The 24445-nt window shown below is 43.8% G+C and overlaps 2 protein-coding genes and 1 long non-coding RNA gene across 14 annotated transcripts in view; 2 read left to right on the top strand and 1 right to left on the bottom strand.

Annotated features, from left to right (window-relative positions):
* LOC137229104 (uncharacterized) overlaps positions 1-16710 on the top strand; it is a 38432-nt gene extending 21722 nt beyond the window's left edge. Inside the window, exons 1-3 of one of the 2 annotated variants that reach the window (XR_010945533.1) lie at positions 7356-8245; positions 12736-12947; positions 16582-16710. This is a non-coding gene — a long non-coding RNA (uncharacterized lncRNA). Of the gene's footprint in view, positions 1-7355; positions 8246-12735; positions 12948-16581 lie in introns of those variants that run through there. The other variant, XR_010945532.1, reaches the window with a different exon arrangement.
* Positions 8962-16585, bottom strand: LOC137229103 (thymosin beta-10-like). Of its 2 annotated transcripts, XR_010945531.1 has the most exons (3): positions 16301-16585; positions 9800-9945; positions 8980-9428 (listed from the first exon to the last, which is right to left on the bottom strand). XR_010945531.1 is itself a non-coding variant. In XM_067746545.1 (2 exons), exon 1 carries the CDS (start codon positions 11535-11537, stop codon positions 11310-11312), a length of 228 nt encoding a protein of 75 aa, XP_067602646.1. In that variant the 5' UTR covers positions 11538-11808; the 3' UTR covers positions 8962-9428; positions 9800-11309. The 2 variants fall into 2 exon arrangements, 1 of the variants encoding a protein (XP_067602646.1); XM_067746545.1 differs by lacking the exon at positions 16301-16585 and having other exon boundaries at positions 8962-9428; positions 9800-11808.
* A 362-nt stretch (positions 16711-17072) lies between the features above and the next one.
* Positions 17073-24445, top strand: part of OSBPL3 (oxysterol binding protein like 3) — a 207154-nt gene continuing 199781 nt past the window's right edge. For 4 of the 10 annotated variants that reach the window (XM_067746544.1, XM_067746542.1, XM_067746543.1 and 1 more), the window contains exon 1: positions 18330-18634. The gene's annotated coding sequence lies outside the window, so the exon portion shown is untranslated. Of the gene's footprint in view, positions 17495-18327; positions 18635-24445 lie in introns of those variants that run through there. The other 6 variants (XM_067746538.1, XM_067746535.1, XM_067746539.1 and 3 more) reach the window with 5 other exon arrangements.

The raw sequence follows: 24445 nt of genomic DNA, 5'->3' as shown, positions 1-24445 counted from the left end.
CGGGCTTCTCATTGTGGTGTCTTCTCTTGTTGTGGCACACGGGCTTAGTTGCTCCTCTGCATGTGGGTTCTTCCCCGACCAGGGCTCGAACCCATATCCCCTGCATTGGCAGGCAGATTCTTAACCACTGCGCCGCCAGGGAAGTCCCAAGAACTCTTTCTTTTTCCTTCAATGTTTAGTCTTTGATACCAGAATGTATTTTTATACCTCTTTATGATTTATTCAAAGCTTACTCTACCTGAAGATACATACATATTATATATAATATATGTTATATACAGTTATATACTATAGTTATATATTATATAGTTATATATTATATATAGTTATTATATAGTTATATATTATATTTATCTCTATATCTTATATATTATCTATATACTATACCTATATAAAATAGACTCCACTATAATGAAAATTTGGATATTATTTGATTGATGATTGGCTGCTGACCCATCCTATTGTCAGATGCCAACAAACTGATAGTTTACATTAAGGAGAGGACTCAGGTTGGGGAGCTGGCCACACCAGAAAGACCAACTCTATGATTAGAGGGCTGGGACTTTGTGCCCTGACAGCCCTGATTTCAAGCCTGTCTTTGCTTCTTACTGGGCAAGCTTGGGCTTGTTTACTGATGATAAATTTCCTTATCTTTAAAATGAGAGTCATGGCAGAAATGGCAGGGTCCTAGCAGAAAACCAATGACACACTTAAAATGGATACTTTGAAAAGAGTTTAGTAAAATTTAATAAAGGGACAATTTACAAAGCTGTGGACAAATTATAAGGAAGTCACAGCGATAGTGCATTGTCTCAAGGCCAGAAACATTGAGTGTCATTTCCACCCCCAGACCTGAGGACAAGAGGGACAGGGTCGGTTGCCAGAGCTTAGAAGTGAGTAACGTCAAAGGGCAAACCCAACAGGAGCAGCACCTTTTGTGGACCCTGATGTGACTGCAGGTGGGAAGCTGGGGGAACAAGTAACCTGGGCTTACGCACCTCCTCCCTCTCACCTTCTGCAGGGGCTTCCCTGTTGATGAACCCAACTTGAATCCCGAGGGCAAGAGAGCCCTTTTAAAGAGGTCCAGTGGTTCTGGGATTTGGGCCTGCATCAGAATCACCTGCAGGTCTTGTTGAACTACAGAGCTCTGATTCAGTGGTGGTGGAGGGGGCTTGGATTTTGCAGTTCAAACACTTTCCCAGGTGATGCTGATCCAGCTGGTCTGGGGACCACACGTGGAGAGCCACTGATGTAGTCCTGGGTACAAAGGAAGGTGGAGAATGGTGGGCAGTGGCTCTGAAAAGGCAAGCGGAAGATATCTGGCCCAGTTTTCTTAGTTGTTAGAGGATTCGATGGATGTATGTTTAAGTGCTTGTCATGCTGGAGGTTATCAGTAAATGTCCCCTTTCCTTGACTTCAGGCCTCAGCGTGCTCTTTGACTCCTCTTGACCATTATGGCTTCTACCAACTGCTCTGTTCAGATCTTCAAGACCTGCAAGACGGCTCCCCAGAATCCTGACTCTGAACTTGGTCTCACCATCTGTTTTCTGCAGCTTCTCTCAAGCTCAGAGGACTCCTGTGCCAGCCTCAAGTCACCCAGGTTCCGACCCTGGGACATCTTCTTCCCTGCAAAGGTGTCGCCTTGAGCCTGAGGTGCTGACACTCTCTTTCGTTCTTGAGCTTTTATTTATTTATTTTTCAGGATTTATGACCCAAATACTTTAGTTTTTCTTTTAAAAAAAGTAACTCTCAATATGGATGTTTTCTTTTTCTTTCCTTTTTTTCTTTTTTAAATTCCAAATGGCTAAACAAATACCTACTATATGACTTCTTTGGGGAGGTACAAAAAATGTTTGCATTTCAATGGAAAACATGCATTGTCTGCAGCATACCCTTTCAAGTTATCAGATTCTGGCCCTATTCATTGTCTTTGAGTTGTTTTGCCATGCTTTCTAAATTGTAGGTAACTGATATGTAAATTTCATCTTGTCAGGTGGTGATTTTAATTGACTTCCTTCCCTCTGTGGAAAAACTAGTTTTGTCTCTGCAATTATGTGAGATAATAAATGTTTCTTATTGTATAAATTGGGTTTTCCATTACTTGCAGGGAAGACCCTCCTGACTGACAGATCCCTTATAAATTGGGGTTAGTAATACTTCCTGCCTGCCCCACAGGATTGCCCTGTGAAAGCACTTTAAAAGGTGTTTGAGGATACATGTTCTAAAGGATGATGCAGAGTATATGGGAGGTATGGGCCCAGCTATGGGCCCTTAGCTGGCTGGAGGCTTTATAGCCTCTTCTTTGAGTCGAAGAATTAGAAAGGAAATTAGTTCACATACACTTCCTCTAGGCTTTAACATAGCTGCAGTTTTTGCTTTTGATACTGTTACCGAACCATGTCAGCCTGACACACAGCAAGCCAAACGCTGAGACACCAAAGTTTCCAGCCCAGAAAGAGTTTATTCACAAGGCAGCCAAGTGAGGAGACAGGAGAACAAGTCTCAGATCCGCCTCCCTGAAGGCAGGGGATTGGGATATTTTAGGGATAAGCAGGTGGTCTTAGGCTGGGGAAAGGTGATTGGAGGCAGGTTAAAAGGTGAGGTAATTGATGTTCCGTGCACATGCATCTGGGTTACATGTTTCTGCATATTCAAAATGGAGGCGCTTAGCATGATCTGTGAGTGGAGTTTTCTGGCCCTCTGACATCAAAAGGCCATTCACTGGACATCTGCACAGGCCCAGGTTTAGGGTCGGTGGTCCCAACCAGCCCCCAGCCAGCCTGCAGTGGGCAGGAGCAGACTCCAAATTCCTGTAAAACCCCTGGGCTGTGTGAAGCTGGGAAGGTATGCAATTAAAGAGAGGAAAAGAAAGAAAGAAAAAAAAAAAAAACTAAAGCGAACTTCATCATTAATGAGGCAGTTTATAAGCAAAGGGACTTTAACAAGCTGTTCTTTATCTGTTATTCTGTAAGACAAGTTCAACAATTTCTATTAGTTATCAGCTTCTGTTAACTCTGTGGCGCATGGTTTCAGACTGGGTTGCTTCAACACCAAACATTTATTTTACATAGTCCTGGAGGCTAGGAAATCCTAGATCAGTGTGCCAGCATGGTCCAGTTCTGGTGAGGTGTCCTTCGTGGCTTGTCGATGGCCACCTTCTTACTGTATCCTCACATGGTAGAGAGAAAGCTCTCATATCTCTTCCTCTTCTTTTTTTTTAAAACTTAATTAATTAATTAATTAATTTTTGGGCTGTGCTGGGTCTTTGTTTCCGTGAGAGGCCTTTCTCTAGTTGCGGCGAGCGGGGGCCACTCTTCCTCGTGGTGCACGCGCCTCTCACTGTTGCGGCCTCTCTTGTTGCGGAGCACAGGCTCCAGACGCGCAGGCTCAGTAGTTGTGGCTCATGGGCCCAGTTGCTCTGTGGCATGTGGGATCTTCCCAGACCAGGGCTCGAACCTGTGTCCCCTGCATTGGCAGGCAGATTCTCAGCCACTGCACCACCAGGGAAGCCCTCTTCCTCTTCTTCTAAGGGCACTAATCTCATGATGAGAGTCGTTCCCCCATCCCCACTATGACCTATTCTGAACCTAATTACCTCCCAAAGGCCATCTCCAAATACCATCAAACTGGGGTTTAGGACTTTGATATGACTTGTAGTGGGAGGGGAGGGTAGAAGGGGAGTGGGCACAAACATTCAGCCCATACAGTCATATTTTGGCATATTTCCTTTCAGTCTTTTCTTTTTTTCTAAACATATTTAAAATAGTTGGGATTTTATTATATGTACATAGTTTTACACATAGTTTTGTGTACTGTCATAATTTTCCTTGTCATTTTTTGGAGTGAATTATTACCTTAAGATAGATTTGTGGGCTTCCCTGGTGGCGCAGTGGTTGAGAGTCCGCCTGCCGATGCAGGGGACATGGGTTCGTGCCCCGGTCCAGGAAGATCCCACATGCCGCGGAGCGGCTAGGCCCGTGAGCCATGGCCGCTGAGCCTGCACGTCTGGAGCCTGTGCTCCACAAAGGGAGAGGCCACAGCAGTGAGAGGCCCGCGTACCGCAAAAAAAAAAAAAAGATAGATTCGTGTAGGTGGAATTAATGGATCAAAGAGCATGGACTTTTAAATATTTTTATGCATATTGCTAATTTGCTTTCCAGGAAGGTTGGTTGGATCAATTTGCAGTTCTGCCAACAGTATATGAAAGCATCTGTTTTACTGTACTCTTGCCAACACTGAGAATTACCAATTTAGAAATCATTTAAAAATGTCATCTGATTGTTATTTTTAAGCTTTTTGTTGAAGGATAAAGACACAGGAAAGTATCTGATTATCCCAAAGCAAAGACACCTGAGTCGGCATTCATATCACGCAAGAGAACAAATTCGCCATCCTCAGGATCCCCCTCATGCTCCTTCCAGTCACTATTACCACAAGAATAACCGCCATTCTGACTTCTAAGAGCAATAAACTAGCCGTGTTCGATTTTCTCATTTCGGTGTAGTGTTCCATTTTATAAATACAGTATATCACATTGTACTTGTTCATTGTTCTGTTAATGGACATTTGGTTAGTTTTCAGTTGTAGATTTTAAGCATTTCTGTACATTTCTTTTGGTGACAATGTTTATGCATTTTTGTTGGCATGCACCTTAGAAGTGGAATTGCTGGGCGGTAGGCTATGCCCGTATTCAGCTTCAATACTGCCAGACAGTAATTTCCAAAATGGCTATATCAATTAAGATACCTACCAGGAGTGTCTAAGAGTTTCAGTTTCTCCAAATTTGGGTTAACACTTGATAATGTCAGTCTTTTTCACTTTAGCAAGTTGGCTGGGCTGTGTATTGATATATCATTGCTGATGCCATTTGCATTTCTTGGTGATTAACGAGCTTGAACAATTTTTCAAATGTTTACTGGCCATTTGGAGATATCCTCTTTTGTAAGTAAACTGTTCAAGTATTTCGCCCATTTTCAAATTAAGTTGTCTGTCTCTTATTGAATTGTATAAGAAATTTTTATATTCTAGATCTTAATCTTTTGTCAGTTATCAAATTTCTTCTTCTACTCTTTGGGTTGCCTTCTTACTCTTTAGCTGTGTTTTAATGAGCAAAAGATACATTTTTAAACAGACTCCAGTTTATCCATTATTTCCCTTTATGGTTAATGCTTATTGTGTCCTTTTAAAGAAAATTTGTCTACACCAAGGTCCTGAACATAATCTCCTCTTGTGAAATTTGCATTCTGTAATGCTCAGTGAGATTGAATTTTCTTCTATTTAAGAAAAATTTCTTTTGGTGCTTGCAACTTAATTGCCAGTCTTTATCTTTTACACATTGTTTTATAAACATATTGGTGTTTTTCTTATTGATTTCTATAAAATATTTATATATTAAGAAAAAATTTGCATTTTTGGTTCTAGATATTTTCATAACTTTGTTAGCCTTGTAATTACTTTTAATAGATTTTAAGATGGTAGAATCATATTTTCTTTTGTAATTTTTCCCATTTATTTTAAGTGTAAAAAGCCTTTTTAATCTGTTAGGAAATATATACCTTCTAATTTTTGTGGTGCTTTGTTGTTATTTTGTTTTTCTACATTTAGCCCTTTGATTCACATGGGGATAATATTGTGAGGTGAGAATCTAAATAGATTTATTTCCCCCTGATACCTAAGTCAATTTTCCTTTTATTAACTGAATGATTCTTCTCTTTCTAGTTGACTTATAATGCTTCCTTTTAATAAGCTGAGTTAGTTTATATACTTTAATTTGCTTTTCTAGTTACTCTGAGCCATTTATTTGCATGTCAGTTCTAGCACTGTGATATTCATTTTAAGTGTGTGTGTATGTGTGTCTGTGTGTGTGTATGCTTGGTTTGGCTTGGTTTGGTTTAGTTTGGTTTGGTTAGAAATGCTTCCCCTCATTTTTCATCTTTTTCAAACATTATTTTGACTATACTTGTCTGTTTACTCTGGATAAATTTACTTCTGGATAAATTTTAGAATCTTTTTCTTTCTTTCTTTCTTTTTTGAATTCCAAAGAAGTCCTTTCAGATTCTAGATTAGAATACTTTAAAGCTGTAAGTTAGGAGCTTCCCTAACCTGTGTCCCCTGCATTGGCAGGGAGATTCTTAACCACTGTGGCGCAGTGGTTAAGAATCCGCCTGCCAATGCAGGGGACACAGGTTCGAGCCCTGATTGGGGAAGATCCCACGTGCCGCGGAGCAACTAAGCCCGTGCGTTACAACTACTGAGCCTGCACTCTAGAGCCTGTGCGCCTAGAGGCCATGCTCTGCAACAAGAGAAACCACAGCAATGAGAAGCCTGCGCACAGCAACAAAGAGTAGCCCTTGCTCGCTGCAACTAGAGAAAGCCCGTGCAGCAATGAAGACCCAACGCAGCCAAAAAAAAATAAAGAAAAAAAACTTCATTAAAAAAAAAAAAGAGTTCTTCACAAGTTAACTTGTAGGTTTTTTTTTTTATAAATTTGTTTATTTTATTTATTTTTATTTTTGGCTGTGTTGGGTCTTTGTTGCTGCACACGGGCTTTCTCTAGTTGAGGCGCTCGGGGGCTACTCTTCATTGTGGTGGGCGGGCTTCTCATTGTGGTGGCTTCTCTTGTTGTGGCACACGGGCTTAGTTGCTCCTCTGCATGTGGGTTCTTCCCCGACCAGGGCTCGAACCCATATCCCCTGCATTGGCAGGCAGATTCTTAACCACTGCGCCGCCAGGGAAGTCCCAAGAACTCTTTCTTTTTCCTTCAATGTTTAGTCTTTGATACCAGAATGTATTTTTATACCTCTTTATGATTTATTCAAAGCTTACTCTACCTGAAGATACATACATATTATATATAATATATGTTATATACAGTTATATACTATAGTTATATATTATATAGTTATATATTATATATAGTTATTATATAGTTATATATTATATTTATCTCTATATCTTATATATTATCTATATACTATACCTATATAAAATAGACTCCACTATAATGAAAATTTGGATATTATTTGATTGATGATTGGCTGCTGACCCATCCTATTGTCAGATGCCAACAAACTGATAGTTTACATTAAGGAGAGGACTCAGGTTGGGGAGCTGGCCACACCAGAAAGACCAACTCTATGATTAGAGGGCTGGGACTTTGTGCCCTGACAGCCCTGATTTCAAGCCTGTCTTTGCTTCTTACTGGGCAAGCTTGGGCTTGTTTACTGATGATAAATTTCCTTATCTTTAAAATGAGAGTCATGGCAGAAATGGCAGGGTCCTAGCAGAAAACCAATGACACACTTAAAATGGATACTTTGAAAAGAGTTTAGTAAAATTTAATAAAGGGACAATTTACAAAGCTGTGGACAAATTATAAGGAAGTCACAGCGATAGTGCATTGTCTCAAGGCCAGAAACATTGAGTGTCATTTCCACCCCCAGACCTGAGGACAAGAGGGACAGGGTCGGTTGCCAGAGCTTAGAAGTGAGTAACGTCAAAGGGCAAACCCAACAGGAGCAGCACCTTTTGTGGACCCTGATGTGACTGCAGGTGGGAAGCTGGGGGAACAAGTAACCTGGGCTTACGCACCTCCTCCCTCTCACCTTCTGCAGGGGCTTCCCTGTTGATGAACCCAACTTGAATCCCGAGGGCAAGAGAGCCCTTTTAAAGAGGTCCAGTGGTTCTGGGATTTGGGCCTGCATCAGAATCACCTGCAGGTCTTGTTGAACTACAGAGCTCTGATTCAGTGGTGGTGGAGGGGGCTTGGATTTTGCAGTTCAAACACTTTCCCAGGTGATGCTGATCCAGCTGGTCTGGGGACCACACGTGGAGAGCCACTGATGTAGTCCTGGGTACAAAGGAAGGTGGAGAATGGTGGGCAGTGGCTCTGAAAAGGCAAGCGGAAGATATCTGGCCCAGTTTTCTTAGTTGTTAGAGGATTCGATGGATGTATGTTTAAGTGCTTGTCATGCTGGAGGTTATCAGTAAATGTCCCCTTTCCTTGACTTCAGGCCTCAGCGTGCTCTTTGACTCCTCTTGACCATTATGGCTTCTACCAACTGCTCTGTTCAGATCTTCAAGACCTGCAAGACGGCTCCCCAGAATCCTGACTCTGAACTTGGTCTCACCATCTGTTTTCTGCAGCTTCTCTCAAGCTCAGAGGACTCCTGTGCCAGCCTCAAGTCACCCAGGTTCCGACCCTGGGACATCTTCTTCCCTGCAAAGGTGTCGCCTTGAGCCTGAGGTGCTGACACTCTCTTTCGTTCTTGAGCTTTTATTTATTTATTTTTCAGGATTTATGACCCAAATACTTTAGTTTTTCTTTTAAAAAAAGTAACTCTCAATATGGATGTTTTCTTTTTCTTTCCTTTTTTTCTTTTTTAAATTCCAAATGGCTAAACAAATACCTACTATATGACTTCTTTGGGGAGGTACAAAAAATGTTTGCATTTCAATGGAAAACATGCATTGTCTGCAGCATACCCTTTCAAGTTATCAGATTCTGGCCCTATTCATTGTCTTTGAGTTGTTTTGCCATGCTTTCTAAATTGTAGGTAACTGATATGTAAATTTCATCTTGTCAGGTGGTGATTTTAATTGACTTCCTTCCCTCTGTGGAAAAACTAGTTTTGTCTCTGCAATTATGTGAGATAATAAATGTTTCTTATTGTATAAATTGGGTTTTCCATTACTTGCAGGGAAGACCCTCCTGACTGACAGATCCCTTATAAATTGGGGTTAGTAATACTTCCTGCCTGCCCCACAGGATTGCCCTGTGAAAGCACTTTAAAAGGTGTTTGAGGATACATGTTCTAAAGGATGATGCAGAGTATATGGGAGGTATGGGCCCAGCTATGGGCCCTTAGCTGGCTGGAGGCTTTATAGCCTCTTCTTTGAGTCGAAGAATTAGAAAGGAAATTAGTTCACATACACTTCCTCTAGGCTTTAACATAGCTGCAGTTTTTGCTTTTGATACTGTTACCGAACCATGTCAGCCTGACACACAGCAAGCCAAACGCTGAGACACCAAAGTTTCCAGCCCAGAAAGAGTTTATTCACAAGGCAGCCAAGTGAGGAGACAGGAGAACAAGTCTCAGATCCGCCTCCCTGAAGGCAGGGGATTGGGATATTTTAGGGATAAGCAGGTGGTCTTAGGCTGGGGAAAGGTGATTGGAGGCAGGTTAAAAGGTGAGGTAATTGATGTTCCGTGCACATGCATCTGGGTTACATGTTTCTGCATATTCAAAATGGAGGCGCTTAGCATGATCTGTGAGTGGAGTTTTCTGGCCCTCTGACATCAAAAGGCCATTCACTGGACATCTGCACAGGCCCAGGTTTAGGGTCGGTGGTCCCAACCAGCCCCCAGCCAGCCTGCAGTGGGCAGGAGCAGACTCCAAATTCCTGTAAAACCCCTGGGCTGCGTGAAGCTGGGAAGGGATGCAATTAAAGAGAGGAAAAAAAGAAAAAGAAAACCCAAACCTTAATCAATGAAGATATTTTTACAAGCAAAAGGGTTTTAATAATCTGTTCCCTTATCAGTTGTTCTGTAAGACAAATTCAAGCATTTCTATTAGTTATAAGCTTCTGTTAACTATAGGGCATGGTTTCAATGCTAAACTGCAAAACACAGTGCTACTCAGGTATTTGCAGTAAACTGGAAAGTGGCTATTAGAATTTAGGGAAAATGGTCAAGTAGAAAGGCCTTTAGTGAATGCAATTTTTAAAACACAGTGATCACAGTGATCACTACAAGGTTTAATTAACTGTTGTTGAATTTGTAAAGAAAAAAAAATGTTACCTGCCGTTCCAGTTCTACAAGGATCAAGCCATCAGCCACTGCAGTTGCCCACTGACAGTGCACTCTGAGGGAAATTCAGGATGGAGAAAAACAGCAAACTTTCTGTGCTTTGGATATACCGCCCCTTAGGTATTTAAGATGAATATCTATGGAAGAATTTCAAGTGACCCCAGATTGTTGCATCTTCCGATACATAGAAAAGCACTAAAATCATTAACTTGAGCTATCTCTCTTCTTTGTGATTAGCGATACTCTTTTGATGCTTGACTACATGTTTTTCCCCAACAAAAAGGTTCATATATCTCCTGGCTCCTCCCTTTACCTCTTGGAGTTCCTCTGAGCTATCTGAGAGGCTGTCTCTCAGGCTATAGTCCTCAATAAAGTCCCCAAATAAAACTTAACTCATAACTTTTACATTGTGTGATTTTCCTTGTCAACACATTTCATTACCAGTATGTCATTTGTCATTACCAGTATATTATTTGTCCCAGTCCTGTAGGTGGTTGAGTTTCTAGCTCATTGTAGTACTGAGGTCTGATTTCCAGCACTTCTGTCATCTTTAAGGGGTGTTAGTTAGTCTGCGCAAACTCTTAGCACATAAACAAGTGCTCTTTATTAAATCCTCTTTGATGATTACAGTTACTATAGAACTCCTCTTCACTGACCCCTCCCTCCAGAAAAATTACAAGCACTTGAAAATTAGAGTCTAAATTTTTTTTTTTGTCTAAGCATGTTCTGAATACTGGGTTTGTGTTAGGCTTTATTAACACTTGGTCTTCAGGCTATAAAACCTTTCACCTCAAGCGTCCTCACTCTTCTAGCAGCATCGATTGAATGGACAGAGAGGAGGAGACATCTTCCTAAAAACAATCGTCTTCAAGGTTTGAAATCTTGTGACCAAAGTCATGGTTATAAAAGTCAGAAGGGGCCAGGTTTCTGTGAGCTCATCTTTGCTCTGGGTTAGAATTTAATGGGGTGTTTTTTGTTTGTTTTTTTGCTTTTGTTTTTGTTTTGCCATGCCACGAGGTGTGTTTTTTGTTGTTGTTGTTTTGGGGTGTTTTTTTTGCGGTACGCGGGCCTCTCACTGTCGTGGCCTCTCCCGTCGCGGAGCACAGGCTCTGGACGCGCAGGCTCAGCGGCCATGGCTCACGGGCCCAGCCGCTCCGCGGCATGTGGGATCTTCCCGGACCGGGGCACGAACCCGTGTCCCGTGCATCGGCAGGTGGACTCTCAACCACTGCGCCACCAGGGAAGCCCTCACGAGGTGTGTTTTATTTTCATTAATCATACAAATAACTTTCTATAGTATTCCAGGGCAAACCAGAGAATTTGGCAGTCCCATTGGAGGGTCCCCTCAGAGACCTATGGGCTGGTGGCATCAGCAAGGAGTGCCTGGGTTCACAGTGCAGCTTGTCACTCATGTCCATCTTGCAGGTGGCTCTTCCTCCACATCACAGCTAGGGTCTCCAAGATGATGGGAGTGGAGGATCCTCCAGGTTCTTAGAAAATTTCACTCCGCTTGCTTCTCCTGCTCAGTGGTCTCTTTGGTCAGCAGGGTGTTCTTCTCCTGTGCCTCCGTCTTCTTCAGCTTGGCCTTATTGAAGCTGGTGATTTCCCCCATGTCCTGCTTACCTGCCATTTTCTTAAAACAATCCGAGAAGTTCTGCTCCAGGCCCACAGTCCCAGTGCTCCTACTCACGTTGCTGCAGCAAGAGACTAGAATTAATTGTGAAATCATTTTAAAAAGCTGTTGCAGACTTCTTATATCTTCATTCCTGAGCACAAACAAGCTCTAACCAACCAATCAACAGGTCTGTGGATCTATTGTGTTTTAGTTTTTGGGGTTTTTTTAGACCTATTTTTAAAAGGTAAATACGTATTCACTCTTACGCTGGTTTGGACAATATAGACATGTTTGCTATTGATAAGAGGTTCTCCTTTCCTCTTCTGTTGTGTATTTTAAAGCCATCTGTTGTTCTCAATGCTGATTCCACATGAGAATCAGTAACATAATCAAAATATAATGACTCTGGGGCTTCCCTGTTGGTGCAGTGGTTGAGAGTCCGCCTGCCGATGCAGGGGACACGGGTTCGTGCCCCGGTCCGGGAAGATCCCACATGCCGTGGAGCAGCTGGGCCCGTGAGCCATGGCCACTGAGCCTGTGCGTCCGGAGCCTGTGCTCCGCAATGGGAGAGGCCGCAACAGTGAGAGGCCCGCGTACCGCAAATAATAATAAATATATATATGTATATAATGACTCTAAAATTATTAATAATATATTTCTTTTTCTTCATACTAAGTCTTTGAAATCCAGCATGTATTTTATACATAAAGCACATCTCAACTCAGACCAGCCACATTTTAAGTGTTCAATAGCTCCGTGTGTCTAGTGTGACCATATCAGACAGCACAGATCTAGACCTAAGACTTCAAATGATTTTAAGAAAATGAAGACATAGGTGAGCAGTAAAAGCATGCAGAGTCTCATCTTGTCCTCAGGGTTGGGTAGGCAGCAAAATACAGATCCTGACTAAAATGTCAACTAGGCAAGGCAAATACCATGCATAAGTTGTAAACACTGGAGAAAAGAAAGTAGAACCAATCAAATAAAAGGCAGGAAGTGAAAAGAAAATTAAAGAAAATGAACAAGAAATCATGGCTGATAGTTTAAAATATTACAGTTGGTCCAAACTTTGGAATACTGTACTAAAATTAAAAAGAATAAGGTAGGCAGTGTCTGATGGCCTCCCCCAGTGATCTCTGCTTACTAGTGTTAATGCCCCTGTGTAATGCCTTCTCCTTGAGTTTGGCTGGATTTACGGACTCTCTCCTAATGAACAGAATACAACAGAATTGATGACATGTCACTTCCGAGATTAGGTTATGAAAAGGACTTAGTTTCTGTCTTGTGCACACTCTCGCTCATTCTCTCTTAGATCACTCACCCTTGGGAAAGCCGACTGCCGTGTCCTGAGGCAACCTTGCTGAGAGGTCCATGTGGCAAAGGACTGAGGCCTGCCAAAAACCACATGAATGAACTTAAAAGAAGATTCCCACCTCACTCCAGGTCAGGCATTCAGATGAGACCACAGCCTCAGCCAATAGCTTGACGCAGCCTCATGAGAGACTTTGAGCCAGTGTTGCCTAGGTAAGTTGCATCTGAAACTCATCCACAGAAACTGTGAGATAATAAATGTTTGTTGCTTTTAGTTGGGGGATAATATGTTATGCAGCAATAGATAATGAACACAGTAGCTATATATTAACATTAAATATAAAAAACCCCAGTTACTGTTTAGTACATGTAGAATGAACCCGTATGTAAAAAAATGCAAAAATTAAAATGTGTGAGAGGAAGACAGAATAAGATTTATTAATATATGATTATTCCTGTCTTTCCTTTCTCCTTTATTCTCCTTACATACACTAAAGTGAGTCTTTTCCTTCCTTACCCTTCTCTTAGATGCTAAATCAGAAGAGTATAAAGACATCTGCCTGAAAGTAGGAAGGATTTAGTGAAAAATCAAGCTAGTGTACAAAATAAAGAACTGGAGGTTAAAGAGAAAAGAAAGGAGAAAAATATGCACAAATTAGGGCTTGACAAAGTTTTGTGAGTTAGCATATCAGAGATCCTAGCGTGAAAAGTATAGTATGGGTTTGAACTGGGGCACTTTTAGGGTTTTCAAGAGATGGGTACAAGGATTGGAAATGCTTCTTCATTAATATTTTGTGGATGAACTACTTTCTTTGAATCTAATATTATTCAGAGACTGGGCTATGTGGAAAATAGAATTTAGTAGGGTTATGTATGTATATAGATAAATGTTGGTACATAAAACCTTATAAGGAAGCAGTGAAAGGCTTTCATTTCTCATTATTTGTTCTTCTGTATTTGAAATTTTAATAGCAAGCTATATTGATAAAAATCTGAAGAAGTTATTTCACTAAAACATCTGTGCGATGTTGCCAGTGCAAGACACATGTGACAAATTCTTAGCAACAGTTATGACACAGGTAGGAAATGGGTGCTGGTGGCCCCAGTGGTGACATGAGACAGAGAAAGAGAGAAGAAAAGGTCGCACCATGGGTAACTGAGAAGCTTTGCAATGAATACATTCAGAACATCCCAGAATTCATTAGGAGGAACTTTGAGAGGTGTCGAAGATGAAGCAATTGTGGATTGTGGGAGAGTCAGAGAAATCCTATTTTTCGACTGACTTGTGACCCAGTTTTAACCCTGGGATTGTGAAACCTGGGGGAATAAGTATGAAACCTCCATAAAATTATTGACAACTGTAATCATCCCCTAAACAATATTATGCAAAAGACTCTCAGAAAGTCAGGTCAGTTACTGGGTGCAGAGAAATGGGAATGCTCAAATACTGCTTGTGAGCAGTTACACAGGCAAAAACAACAAGTTTGTAGAGGGTAGTGTGGCTTTTAAAATACCTGAAGGAAAATAATTCTCTTTCTAAACGCCCACTCTCCCATTCCCCAAACGTCTCAGTCACCCTTTGCCTGTGAAACATATGCAAACCCCCAGGAGCACTTAGTTTACTATGGTGCAGTAACTATTGCTGAGTACCTTCCTCGAGTTTAGCACTGTGCCAAGGGATTCAAGCATCATACAGGATATATCCCCACCCATCAGTTCTTAAACTCTGGTCAAGGAGAGAAATCACACCCAGCAAACAGTGTGACAGCGTTGGGTGTACTGAGACTATCTCCTCACTGTCAAAATATAAGACTGCATGGTACAGGAAGACAGATAATAACTAGGCACCACATCATATAACATCAACTCGATGAGGATATTTGGGCATTTATAAACTTTTCCATTATAAAGATTACTATGGGGGTGGGGGGAGAAAGATTTAGGGACTTGCTTAAAATCAAACAGTGACCTCCCTCCTCCTTCCTTCCTTCCTTCCTTCTCTTCCTTTCTTCCTCCCTCTATCCATCTATTCATTTAATCAATGTTTATTTAGTGCTTACTATGTGTCAAGCTCTGTACTAGGTCCTGGGGATAAAAAGGTTAGCAAAAACTCTGGCCCTCAAATATCTTGGAGTGTGTAGGGGAGATAGATCAAATAATTATACAAAAATATGTAATTATAATTTTGATAATGTTATAAAGGTTAACAATATAGTGCTGTGAGACTATGTAACTTGACCATGGGATTCAAGTCTAGATTGACCCCAAATTCCCTGCTGCTCTTACTAACCACTCTTTGCCTTTTGCAAAGTAGCCAAACTACCATCCTAAAGATTGTATTGCTAGTTCTGCTTCTGGAATTTCCTTTTCTTTGTTGAAGCTGCCATGGCAGACAAGTGTTTGCTCCACAAGTGGTAGCAGTGGCAAAAGGGAACACTTTAAGAGGGTAGGAGACCCAACCTCTAATCACTCATAGGCTGTATGATTATAGTCAAGATACTGGAACTCTCTCCCCTTCCTTCATAAAAGGCATTGATGAGGTGATAATTCCTTCTCATCACATTTGTCTTGTAGTCACCATTCAGGAAGATTGATGCTCTAATCTTATGACGATTTAAGATCCTATTCTTAAAACGGCTTGAAGTTTATGTAGCTTCAGCATGGTGATTCAGCATCACCTGAATCACCTGCTGACCTTGCTCTATCAGTAGCTGCTTCCTAAAACATTGTGTTGAGAAGGATTCTGAGGGCTTATTTACCTTATTTAGGCTAAGCGGAAGCCACAGCCTTGACTTCATTGTGATGTCTGGCATGAGGCAGGGAGGGGAGTATCAGTAAATAAGCCATGTCATCTCTGATCTAGTCCAATGCCTTCACTCCACAGGAAGAAAATGAGAACAGAAGTTCATGTCTTAAGTTTACCATATTCCAGGCATTATCCAAATTGCTTTTATATGCACACATTCATCTAATCCTTAGCCAGTCTTAAGAAGTTAGCATTATTATGATTCCTGTTTTGAAGATGAGGTTTATGGGAGCAAAATTTGCCTGAGGTTTACATCCTGGAAATCCATATCTTTAAGCACTTCCTTATACTGCCTCCTAATCTGTGGGCACTTACTATGTGCTAGGCTAATGGTACTCAGCCAGGAGTGGTTTGGCCCTCCAGGGGACATCTGGCAATGTCTGGAAAATTTTTGGTTGTGGGAGGAGAGAGGGTTCCTTGAATTTAGTGGGTAGAGGCCAGAGATGCTGCTAACCACACAGTACAGCACCCCACAACAAAGAAGTATTTGGCCCCAAATGTCAGTAGTGCTGAGACTGAGAACTCTGAGTTAAGCCATGTGAAAGTCATTTTTCAGACTGAGGATGAAACTCTTCCTGGAGCCCAATACATACAATTACTGCCTCTCTTTTGCAGAAAAAGAAACGTGCTCTCAGAATCAAGAAGTGGTCATCATAAGACAGGAAGCCAGGTAGTCAGATTCTAGAGGCCTCCATTAAACTCCTTTATCATCATCTTCCTCTACTATGAAAACACGTCAACTCTTTTAACACCTACTCACCTATTACGAATTTCAGAAGCTAGGAACATTCAGCCAAGTGTGAACAATCTCCACCGTGGTGTGTGTTTCTCTAAAGATAAGAAGTATTTGTTCCAACAGTTCCAAGAGAGTCTTTAGAAGCTCTTACTATAGAACCACTGATCTCGCTGGAGTAGACATTCAGATCCTTGCTTTAAAATAAAACTCTGAAGAGAAAGCTAATTTTAGGACATAACAATCTTTTTCAAGAATAATTAGCTCTGTGTTGTATTCAACTTTAATTTTTTCCCTTTTGTTTTTAGGAGCTGGTGAGCCTGGAACCTTATTTAGGAAGAGGAAATGAAACTGAAAAGACACAGTAAGATTCCTCTTTTTCTTGGAAGCAAGGCACGATATGAATAATTCTCATGCTGTCCAATTAACTGCCTGAAGTACAAATAGAAAAAAAAAATACACACTTGGTTATTTGGAAGAAATTGAAGAAAAAGCGAAGAATGGGATGGTAGTTTCAACAATAAAGCCCTATACAAATAACTTCCTTTCGGATTTAAGGCTTGTCTCCAGCAGAAAAAGCAATGCTCATGAAACAGGGTGAGGGTGGGTGATGGAGAAAGTTAAAGAAATAAAGAGAAATAAAAGAGCTTGAAGCGGGGGGGGGGGGGGGTAGCGGGGGGGGGGGAATTGAGCTTCTCCTTCTGAGAGGAATTACCGAAAAACGGAAGGAGGGCTGGAAAACAACGGGCGTGGGCAGGGTGACTCCATGAGTTCAGAATGAATGGTCCGGGCGCCTGCCAGAAGCTTTCATCCGCCGGGCGTTGGTCGGGTGCAGGGGGATGATTTAAGAACCTCCAAATCACTGGATTTAAAATCTTCTCCAATAAGGTTTTCCGAGTGCCAGCGCGGGCAGCATAACGGTGGGTTTGTTCGGCAGCTTGTCGGGGTCCTCCCGCCCTCGCTCATCGCCTGCCAGGTCCAAGACAAACAATCCCAGACATTCCGCGACCCCAGAAAGCGGAGAACCGAGCGCGAAGAATGAAATGCGGATAGCGTGGCTCCGGCAAGAACCTCAGAAACCTTATTTGGGGTCGTCTAGGAGGCTGGAAATGTGTCGAGTGCCGCAGGTGGTGGGCGGCACTGAAATTTAATATTCTGGAGCCCCTACACTGTGACAGGCAGCGCGCCTAGAGAGCCACACTCAAGGTCTAGCTCGGTGAGGTAGGTTAGAAGGATCTTCAGCGAGGTTACACCTTGCATTTGCCGCTCCCTCTGCCTGGAACGCTCTTTCCGATACGTCTGTGGTAGCTCCCCGGTTTAGGAGCTTTAGGGTGGGCTTTCTCGTCTATCATGGAGCTCCTGCATTTTAATTGTAACTGTGATGCTTTCTCTCCCCTCCCCTTCGCACATGAACTGCGTACAATAAACAACCACGCTCCCCTCATGTCTCCTCCTGGGACCCGGCACCAATCTGCATCACTGCCTCTGGATGTCGCGGTCACAGCCTCCCGCCGGATCCCATGGGGATTCTGTCCTCCGTCATCCCGTGCCTGCAATCCTCCCTTCTCCACGTGATTTTTTCCTTTCTCTATCCCTTTGCCTCGGTCTGAGTTCCTCAAGAGGTCGAATCCTCTTTGCCTGTTCGCCCAGTGTGTCCTCTGAAACCGTGTCCTTTAACCAGCCTCTCACGCGCCGCCCTCTCTTCTTCCTCCCTCCCTGGCCCGGAAACGCCGCTCCACGAACATTTACTGAGTGTCAAGGGCACGCATATAGCGCGCTGGGCCGCCGGGAACTCCTACCCCCGCCCAAAGGCAACTCTCACCTCCCTCCACCCCTCGCACCCGTCGGGAACTCAGCTTCCCACCTCCCCTGACTGCGTCATGGAATCGATGCTTTTTCCAGGTGCATGGCCCCACCTCCTTCCCCGGAGACGACTCCTGGTTGGTGGGAGTGTGGGTCACTCTGCCGTCCCTCCCGCCCTCCCCGCGTGGCCCCGCCCCAGAGCGGGCTCTGGCTCCTCCTCCTCGCTCACGCCCCTAGCTCCCCACTCCAGCTAATCGCCTGGAGGCGCGCGCGGAGAAGTTCTGGGCAAAGTACTGGGAACTGGGTGAGCGATAGCAGCGCACGCGAGCCGGGCGGAACAAGGGGAGCCAAGAGCCAGGCGGCCAGTGCGCGGCGCAGGTTCTGACCCGGGCGGCCGTAGGCGAGTAGCCCTCCCCGCCCCTGTCTCCTGCGGCTGGTGAGGGAACTATCAGCTGTGCGTTGCTGGGGGACCGAAGAAGCCGGGTTTGCCTCCTCCCGCGTGTGTGGACGACCCCCGGAGCTAGGCGGCGTCCGCGGCGGCAGAGCGTGCAGGTTAGAGTCGGGATGCCCGCCAGGATGGCGCTGGGGTGTGGTGGGGCCCCGGGCCGTGGCGCGGGCTCGGAAGGGCTGCGGTATGGGGGGTGCCGCCGGTCTCAGCAAGCCTGGAGTCTGCCTCCTGTCGCCGAGGAACAACCGGTCAGTGGGGGCAGCCCCGAGTCGCCCTCGGTGCCGGCCTCCCGGGAGTTAGGGCCCGAGTGCTGCCCGCCCTGGAGTGCTCTCCTGAGAGGCACGGTTTGGCCGGGATTGACGGCGAGAAGGCGCCGAGCCTGGGTCGGGGCACCGGAGGATGCGGCTCCGAGCGTTGTTCTGGGCAGCCGGGAGGCGCGGCGCCGGGGCGAGAGGCACAGGAAACCAGCTTGATTGGGCCGAGCGCGAGGCTTCACCACATCCGCGGGCTGGGGCGCGCCGGGGGCACCTGGGAGGCGCTGGCCTTGCAGGCTCCGGGCTCGCCCGCCTCCCCGCGCCCGGCCTGCTCCAGTCTCCGGCACCCAGGCTGCGGTCTGAGGGCACTTGTCCCTTCGGGCTTCCCAGCAGCCTGGGAAGCGTTTGCAGCTTCTGGAGTCACTAATGGGCATTGTTCTAGATCGTCCAGATACTTCTTAGGTCAGGGCGCGCCTCCCTCTTTCGGTAATGCAGCTTGCCAGCCACCTTACGCACATTTGTACTCTCCCTCCTCCGTCTCACGAACTACCAGTCTCTTCTATAGTCAGGACTCTAAGATGAGGGGAGCTGTGAAGTTGTCGCTTTCGATGTGTCTGGGGATTGCGCTGAGGTGCATCTGACCAACGGCCCCCCCCCCAACAATGTTGCCCTGACCCTCAGAGTTTGAGTACTGGGATGAGGGCATCTAGAAATGTTTTAAGCTGCAGCTGCAAAACACATTCATCCATAGACAGGTAAAGGTGTAGGTCTAACTTTTGACCACCCACACTCTACCTCCAAACATCATTCAAGGTGAGGCCCCCCTTCTGGCCCAAGGAGACCAACTAGGCAGGCCTGGGCTGAAACGCACCCAAGCTAAATGACCATTCCCTCCACCAACATACTAGCACACCACCCTGTTTGGTATATAGTCTTATTAGCTAGCTATTTCTAACTAGGTGGGAAATTGAGGCTCCAGCAGGTTAACCAGTTTTCCCAAGATTATCCTGACAGAACTAGAATTCCAGCTCATTTTCTGTCTATTGTGCTGGGCTGCTTCCAAGAAACTAAAATGTGGTTTCCACCATTACAGCCAGTAGACATTTAGCTTTATTTATAACAAAAGCTATTGCTTAACCAAAAGATTTTATCATTACTGAGATTTAGTTTCAATAATAGCCTAATAATTATGCTGTAAACCAGATACTACCAGGCTGCCATAGGCTGTATTCTTTCATCTTCGCTATCTTGATGGCAGTGCTGTGAGGTTATCTCCATTTTATAGATGAAGAAACTGCAGCCTAGGTTTGGGAATCTGCCCAGGGTCAGTAGTAGATTGCTGAATTAGATTTTTACTAATAGTCTTTCTGAGTGTAAATCTTTAGCTCCTTCCACTAGACTGAAATTTCTCCTGCTCCCACTATTTAATTAGATGTTAACTCATTATGATAGAGTTCAATGTTACAGCATATTAAAACCACCTGAGGCTGAGCTATAAACTTTCCACTGCCAGTAAGAGTCTAGTTGTACTATTTTCTGAATTGTTGAGACTCTTACTGCCATTGATATTTGTGGATGAGTTTATGGTTTGTGGGCCTGGTAGATGAGGCACATTTAATGTAGGAGGAAAGGAAATTCTCCTTTCACCTGGATTTAAATTTACTTTCACGTAAATCTAAAGAGAAATCTGATGGGTTTTACCCACTGTGGTAAATGAACTCTGAACACAGTAATGTTTTCTGCCTCTTAAGGAAAGTACTGGAAGACCAGCTAGTACCTCTGTTCCCATATGTAGAATGGAGAGTTAGAAACCACTACTAGTTCCAGAAGCTTCTGCAGCAACCTTTTGGCAAAATAACTACATTTCGACTCTTTGTTCTCTTGTAGTAAAACTGAGAGCAAGAAGTTAGCTAAGTATGTCATGGTTACCACCTGAAGAGCAAATGGCAAAATAGAGGATGGGAAGAAATTAGAGATCCCTTTTTTCTTCTACTTCATTCCAGTTTTAGGGGTAGTATAATGTTTTTCCTTGCATGATGACCTGGATAATCCACGGTTTCATTTATACTGTGCCTCTCGGCAGTACTATATTTTCTTAATTGTTAATTCCATTTCAAGAGTTCTCCAGGACTTCCTTGGTGATGCAGTGGTTAAGAATCCGCCTGCCAATGCAAGGGACACGGGTTCGAGCCCTGGTCTGGGAAGATCCCACATGCCGTGGAGCAACTAAGCCTGTGCGCCACAACTGAGCCTGTGCTCTAGATCCTGTGAGCCACAACTACTGAGCCTGCGCTCTAGGTCCTGTGAGCCACAACTACTGAGCCCGTGCTCTAGAGCCTGCAAGCCACAACTACTGAGCCCACATGCCACAACTACTGAGCCCACATGCCACAGCTACTGAAGCCTGTGTGCCTAGAGCCCATGCTCCGCAACAAGAGAAGCCACCGCAATGAAGAGTAGCCCCCGCTCACCACAACTAGAGAAAGCCCCGTGCAGCAACGAAGACCCAGTGCAGCCAAAAATAAATATAAATAAATAAATAAATTTATAAAAAGAAAAAGAGTACTCCAGGGAGGGTTGGAGAATCCTTCAACCCAGAACGCCCACAGAAATGATGGAACTCTAGGGCACTGAGGAACATGGAGGCTGTTAAGTTGAAGGAGGCTTCAGAACTGAGAGTTGTTTATAGTTGCCTGTGAATTCCTTTCCTGTCTACATCTTTTTTTAAAATTAATTAATTAATTTATTTTTGGCTCTGTTGGGTCTTCGTTGCCGCGCGCGGGCTTTCTCTGGTTGCGGCGAGCGGGGGCTACTCTTCATTGCAGTGTGTGGGCTTCTCACTGTCGTGGCTTCTCTTGTTGTGGAGCACGGGCTCTAGGCACGCAGGCTCAGTAGTTGTGGCTCATGGGCTCTAGAGCTCAGGCTCAGTAGTTGTGGCACATGGGCTTAGTTGCTCTGTGGCATGTGGGATCTTCTCAGACCAGGGCTTGAACCTGTGTCCCCTGCATTGGCAGGTGGATTCTTAATCACTGCACCACCGGGGAAGTCCCTCCTGTCTATATCTTATTCATCAGCTTTTATCCCCCTTCTCTGGAAATGTCCTTCTTAACTTCCCAGTCACTACTGTTTAGACCATGTTTATACTCACCCCAGCTCGTATCTCTCCTCCCTCTTGTCGTTCACATCCACGCCTTCCAGTTGCCCCTGCAGCATCTTAGCTCAGAGTCTTAGGGACTTCTCTACTCTGTCCTAACATAGCTTACATTGTCTCCCTCAGCCCCGCCTTCATATTATAGTCAGGTAAATTCTCTAGATCCTGTCATTATATTGCTAAAAATTCTTGAGTGGCTTATATAGTTAATAATAATTATAATATTAATAACAGCAGCAGTAGCTGTTGACCTTCTTGTGCCAGGTACGGTCATGAGTACCTTACGTGGATTTAAAATTGTGTTTAATCCTCAGAGCAACAGCAAAGCAGGCACTGTTATTATACCCCCAGTCTCTGGATGAGACCAGGAGAAGTTAAGTTTGCAACTACTTTACAACTAATACAAGGTGGAGTTGAGACTCAACCCCCTGGTCCTTTCTCTCCCCATTTAAGGTAGACCCCTTAGCCTAAAGTCAGGATCCGGCAGCCTGGGCTCAGTGTCTGCTTCCACCATTGTTCCCCAGCCTGAACTGTATTCAGCAACAGGGCATTTTGCCTTTGCTCTTATACTGCTGTTGCCTAGAAAGCTCTTTCATTGCCTCTACCTGTGAAACCCCACGTCTTTCAAGGCTGAACTCATAAACCAGTTCTGCCAGAATCATCTCTCTGAACTCAGGCTCTCATAGCATTAAAACACACACACTCTTCAGCACTTTCTTTCATACCCACCCCACACATTCCTCCACCCCAGTGCCTCCTGGCCTAGTTATTTATTCAAATGTATTAGCTCCCTTACTACATTGTAGATGCCTTGAAGGCAGGACTAGTATCTATTCCTTCTGTTTGTATCCCCACATCGCTAAGCCTCGTATGCTATCCATAGTAGGTGCACAATTAAAAAGAGAGTAGAAACAACTGTATGTGGTTATATGCTGTTAGAGTATTTTGTGAAAAAAGTAATTGGAATGTGGCATTTTGTTTCCTACTTTTTGATCCACAATACTGTAATACCTTCATCAATTTATGATGAAGCAATAGAAATCCTAATCATTTAATCCACAAAAAGCACTTATTCTGGTTGTTTTCACCTTGCAGATATTGTAAGGAGATCTCAAACCCATAAAAATAAACAAGCATTTTCTGTAGGGTAAATATCTTGCATCTTATATAAACTATTTTTTCATATATATGGTAAAGTTGTTATTAAAAGTATATTAAAACTGTTATGGAATCAAAACTAAATTTTCATCAATGTTTTATTGATCAATGAATATTTCTCATTTTTAAACCTGACTTACTAGATCTTCTATGAATCACCTCTGGCTCATAGCTCATCACTTCGTTCTGTGTGTTGTAGTCACACTGAACTAAATTCAGCTCCCCACCTATATCGCCAGGGCCTCCCAGTTTCCGCATGAAGTTATGTCCTCTTTACACCCATGTTCACCTGGCTGGTTCCCACTCATCCATCACATTTCAGCCTGAATGTCACTTATAGGAAGACTTTCTCTGCTGCCTCCAAGTTGAAGTTGGAAAACATGCATGGCACTCTGTGCCTGTCTGTTTTGGAGGGAGCAGTTATCGTACCGTTGTGTAACTGCTGGTCACTTGACTGAATCTTCCATGGAACAACTGACTCTCATTTGGCTTACATTAGAATCACTTAGGGATCTAAAAAGCTTTTCCCTACCTAGGCCCAACTCGCAAAGTTTCTGAATCAAGTGGCATGGGGTGAAGAGGGCTGGTCCCTGGAATTTTTTTTTTTTTTTTTTTTTTTCTGTATGCAGGCCTTTCACTGTTGTGGCCTCTCCCATTGTGGAGCACAGGCTCCGGACGCGCAGGCTCAGCGGTCATGGCTCACGGGCCCAGCCGCTCCGCGGCATGTGGGATCTTCCCGGACCGGGGCAAGAACCCGTGTCCCCTGCATCGGCAGGCGGACTCTCAACCACTGCGCCACCAGGGAAGCCCATGGAATTTTTTTTAAAGACATTTTCTCATTCTGTGCTACAGCTGGATAGTATTCCATTGTGTGAATGTAACATACTTTATCCAGTTACTTATTTTTTTTATAAAAGCTTTATTGAGTTATAACTCACATTTCATACAATTCACCCATTTAAAGTATACAATTTAATGGTCTTTAGTATATTCACAGTTGTGCAACTGTCATGTTGTAATTAATTTTAGAACATTTTATTACTGCCAAAAGAAATCTACGCCTGTGAGCAGTTTCCCTACTCACCTTGCAACCACTGGTCTACTTTAAGTGTGTATGTATTTGCCTGTTCTGGACATTTCAGGAAAATGGAATCATGCTTTTGTGTCTGGCTTCTTTCATTTAGCATGTTATAGTTGGGTTCACCCCTGTTGTAGCATGAATCAGTGCTTCATTCCTTTTTATTGCCTAATAACAACCTGTTGTTTGTATAGACCACTCTTTATTTATCCATTTGGCAGATGGAACTGGAATTTTTTTTTAAACCTTCCCCAAACAATCCGACTGTGCAGGCAGGAGT

This window comes from Pseudorca crassidens, chromosome 8 (assembly GCF_039906515.1).
Source record: "Pseudorca crassidens isolate mPseCra1 chromosome 8, mPseCra1.hap1, whole genome shotgun sequence".
NCBI lineage: Eukaryota > Metazoa > Chordata > Mammalia > Artiodactyla > Delphinidae > Pseudorca > Pseudorca crassidens.
This window is presented reverse-complemented; position numbering and strand designations above follow the sequence as displayed.

What these genes read in the sequence shown, in the direction of transcription:
- LOC137229103 (XM_067746545.1), bottom strand. Translation starts at nt 11,537, where the DNA reads ATGATTTCACAATTAATTCTAGTCTCTTGCTGCAGCAACGTGAGTAGG.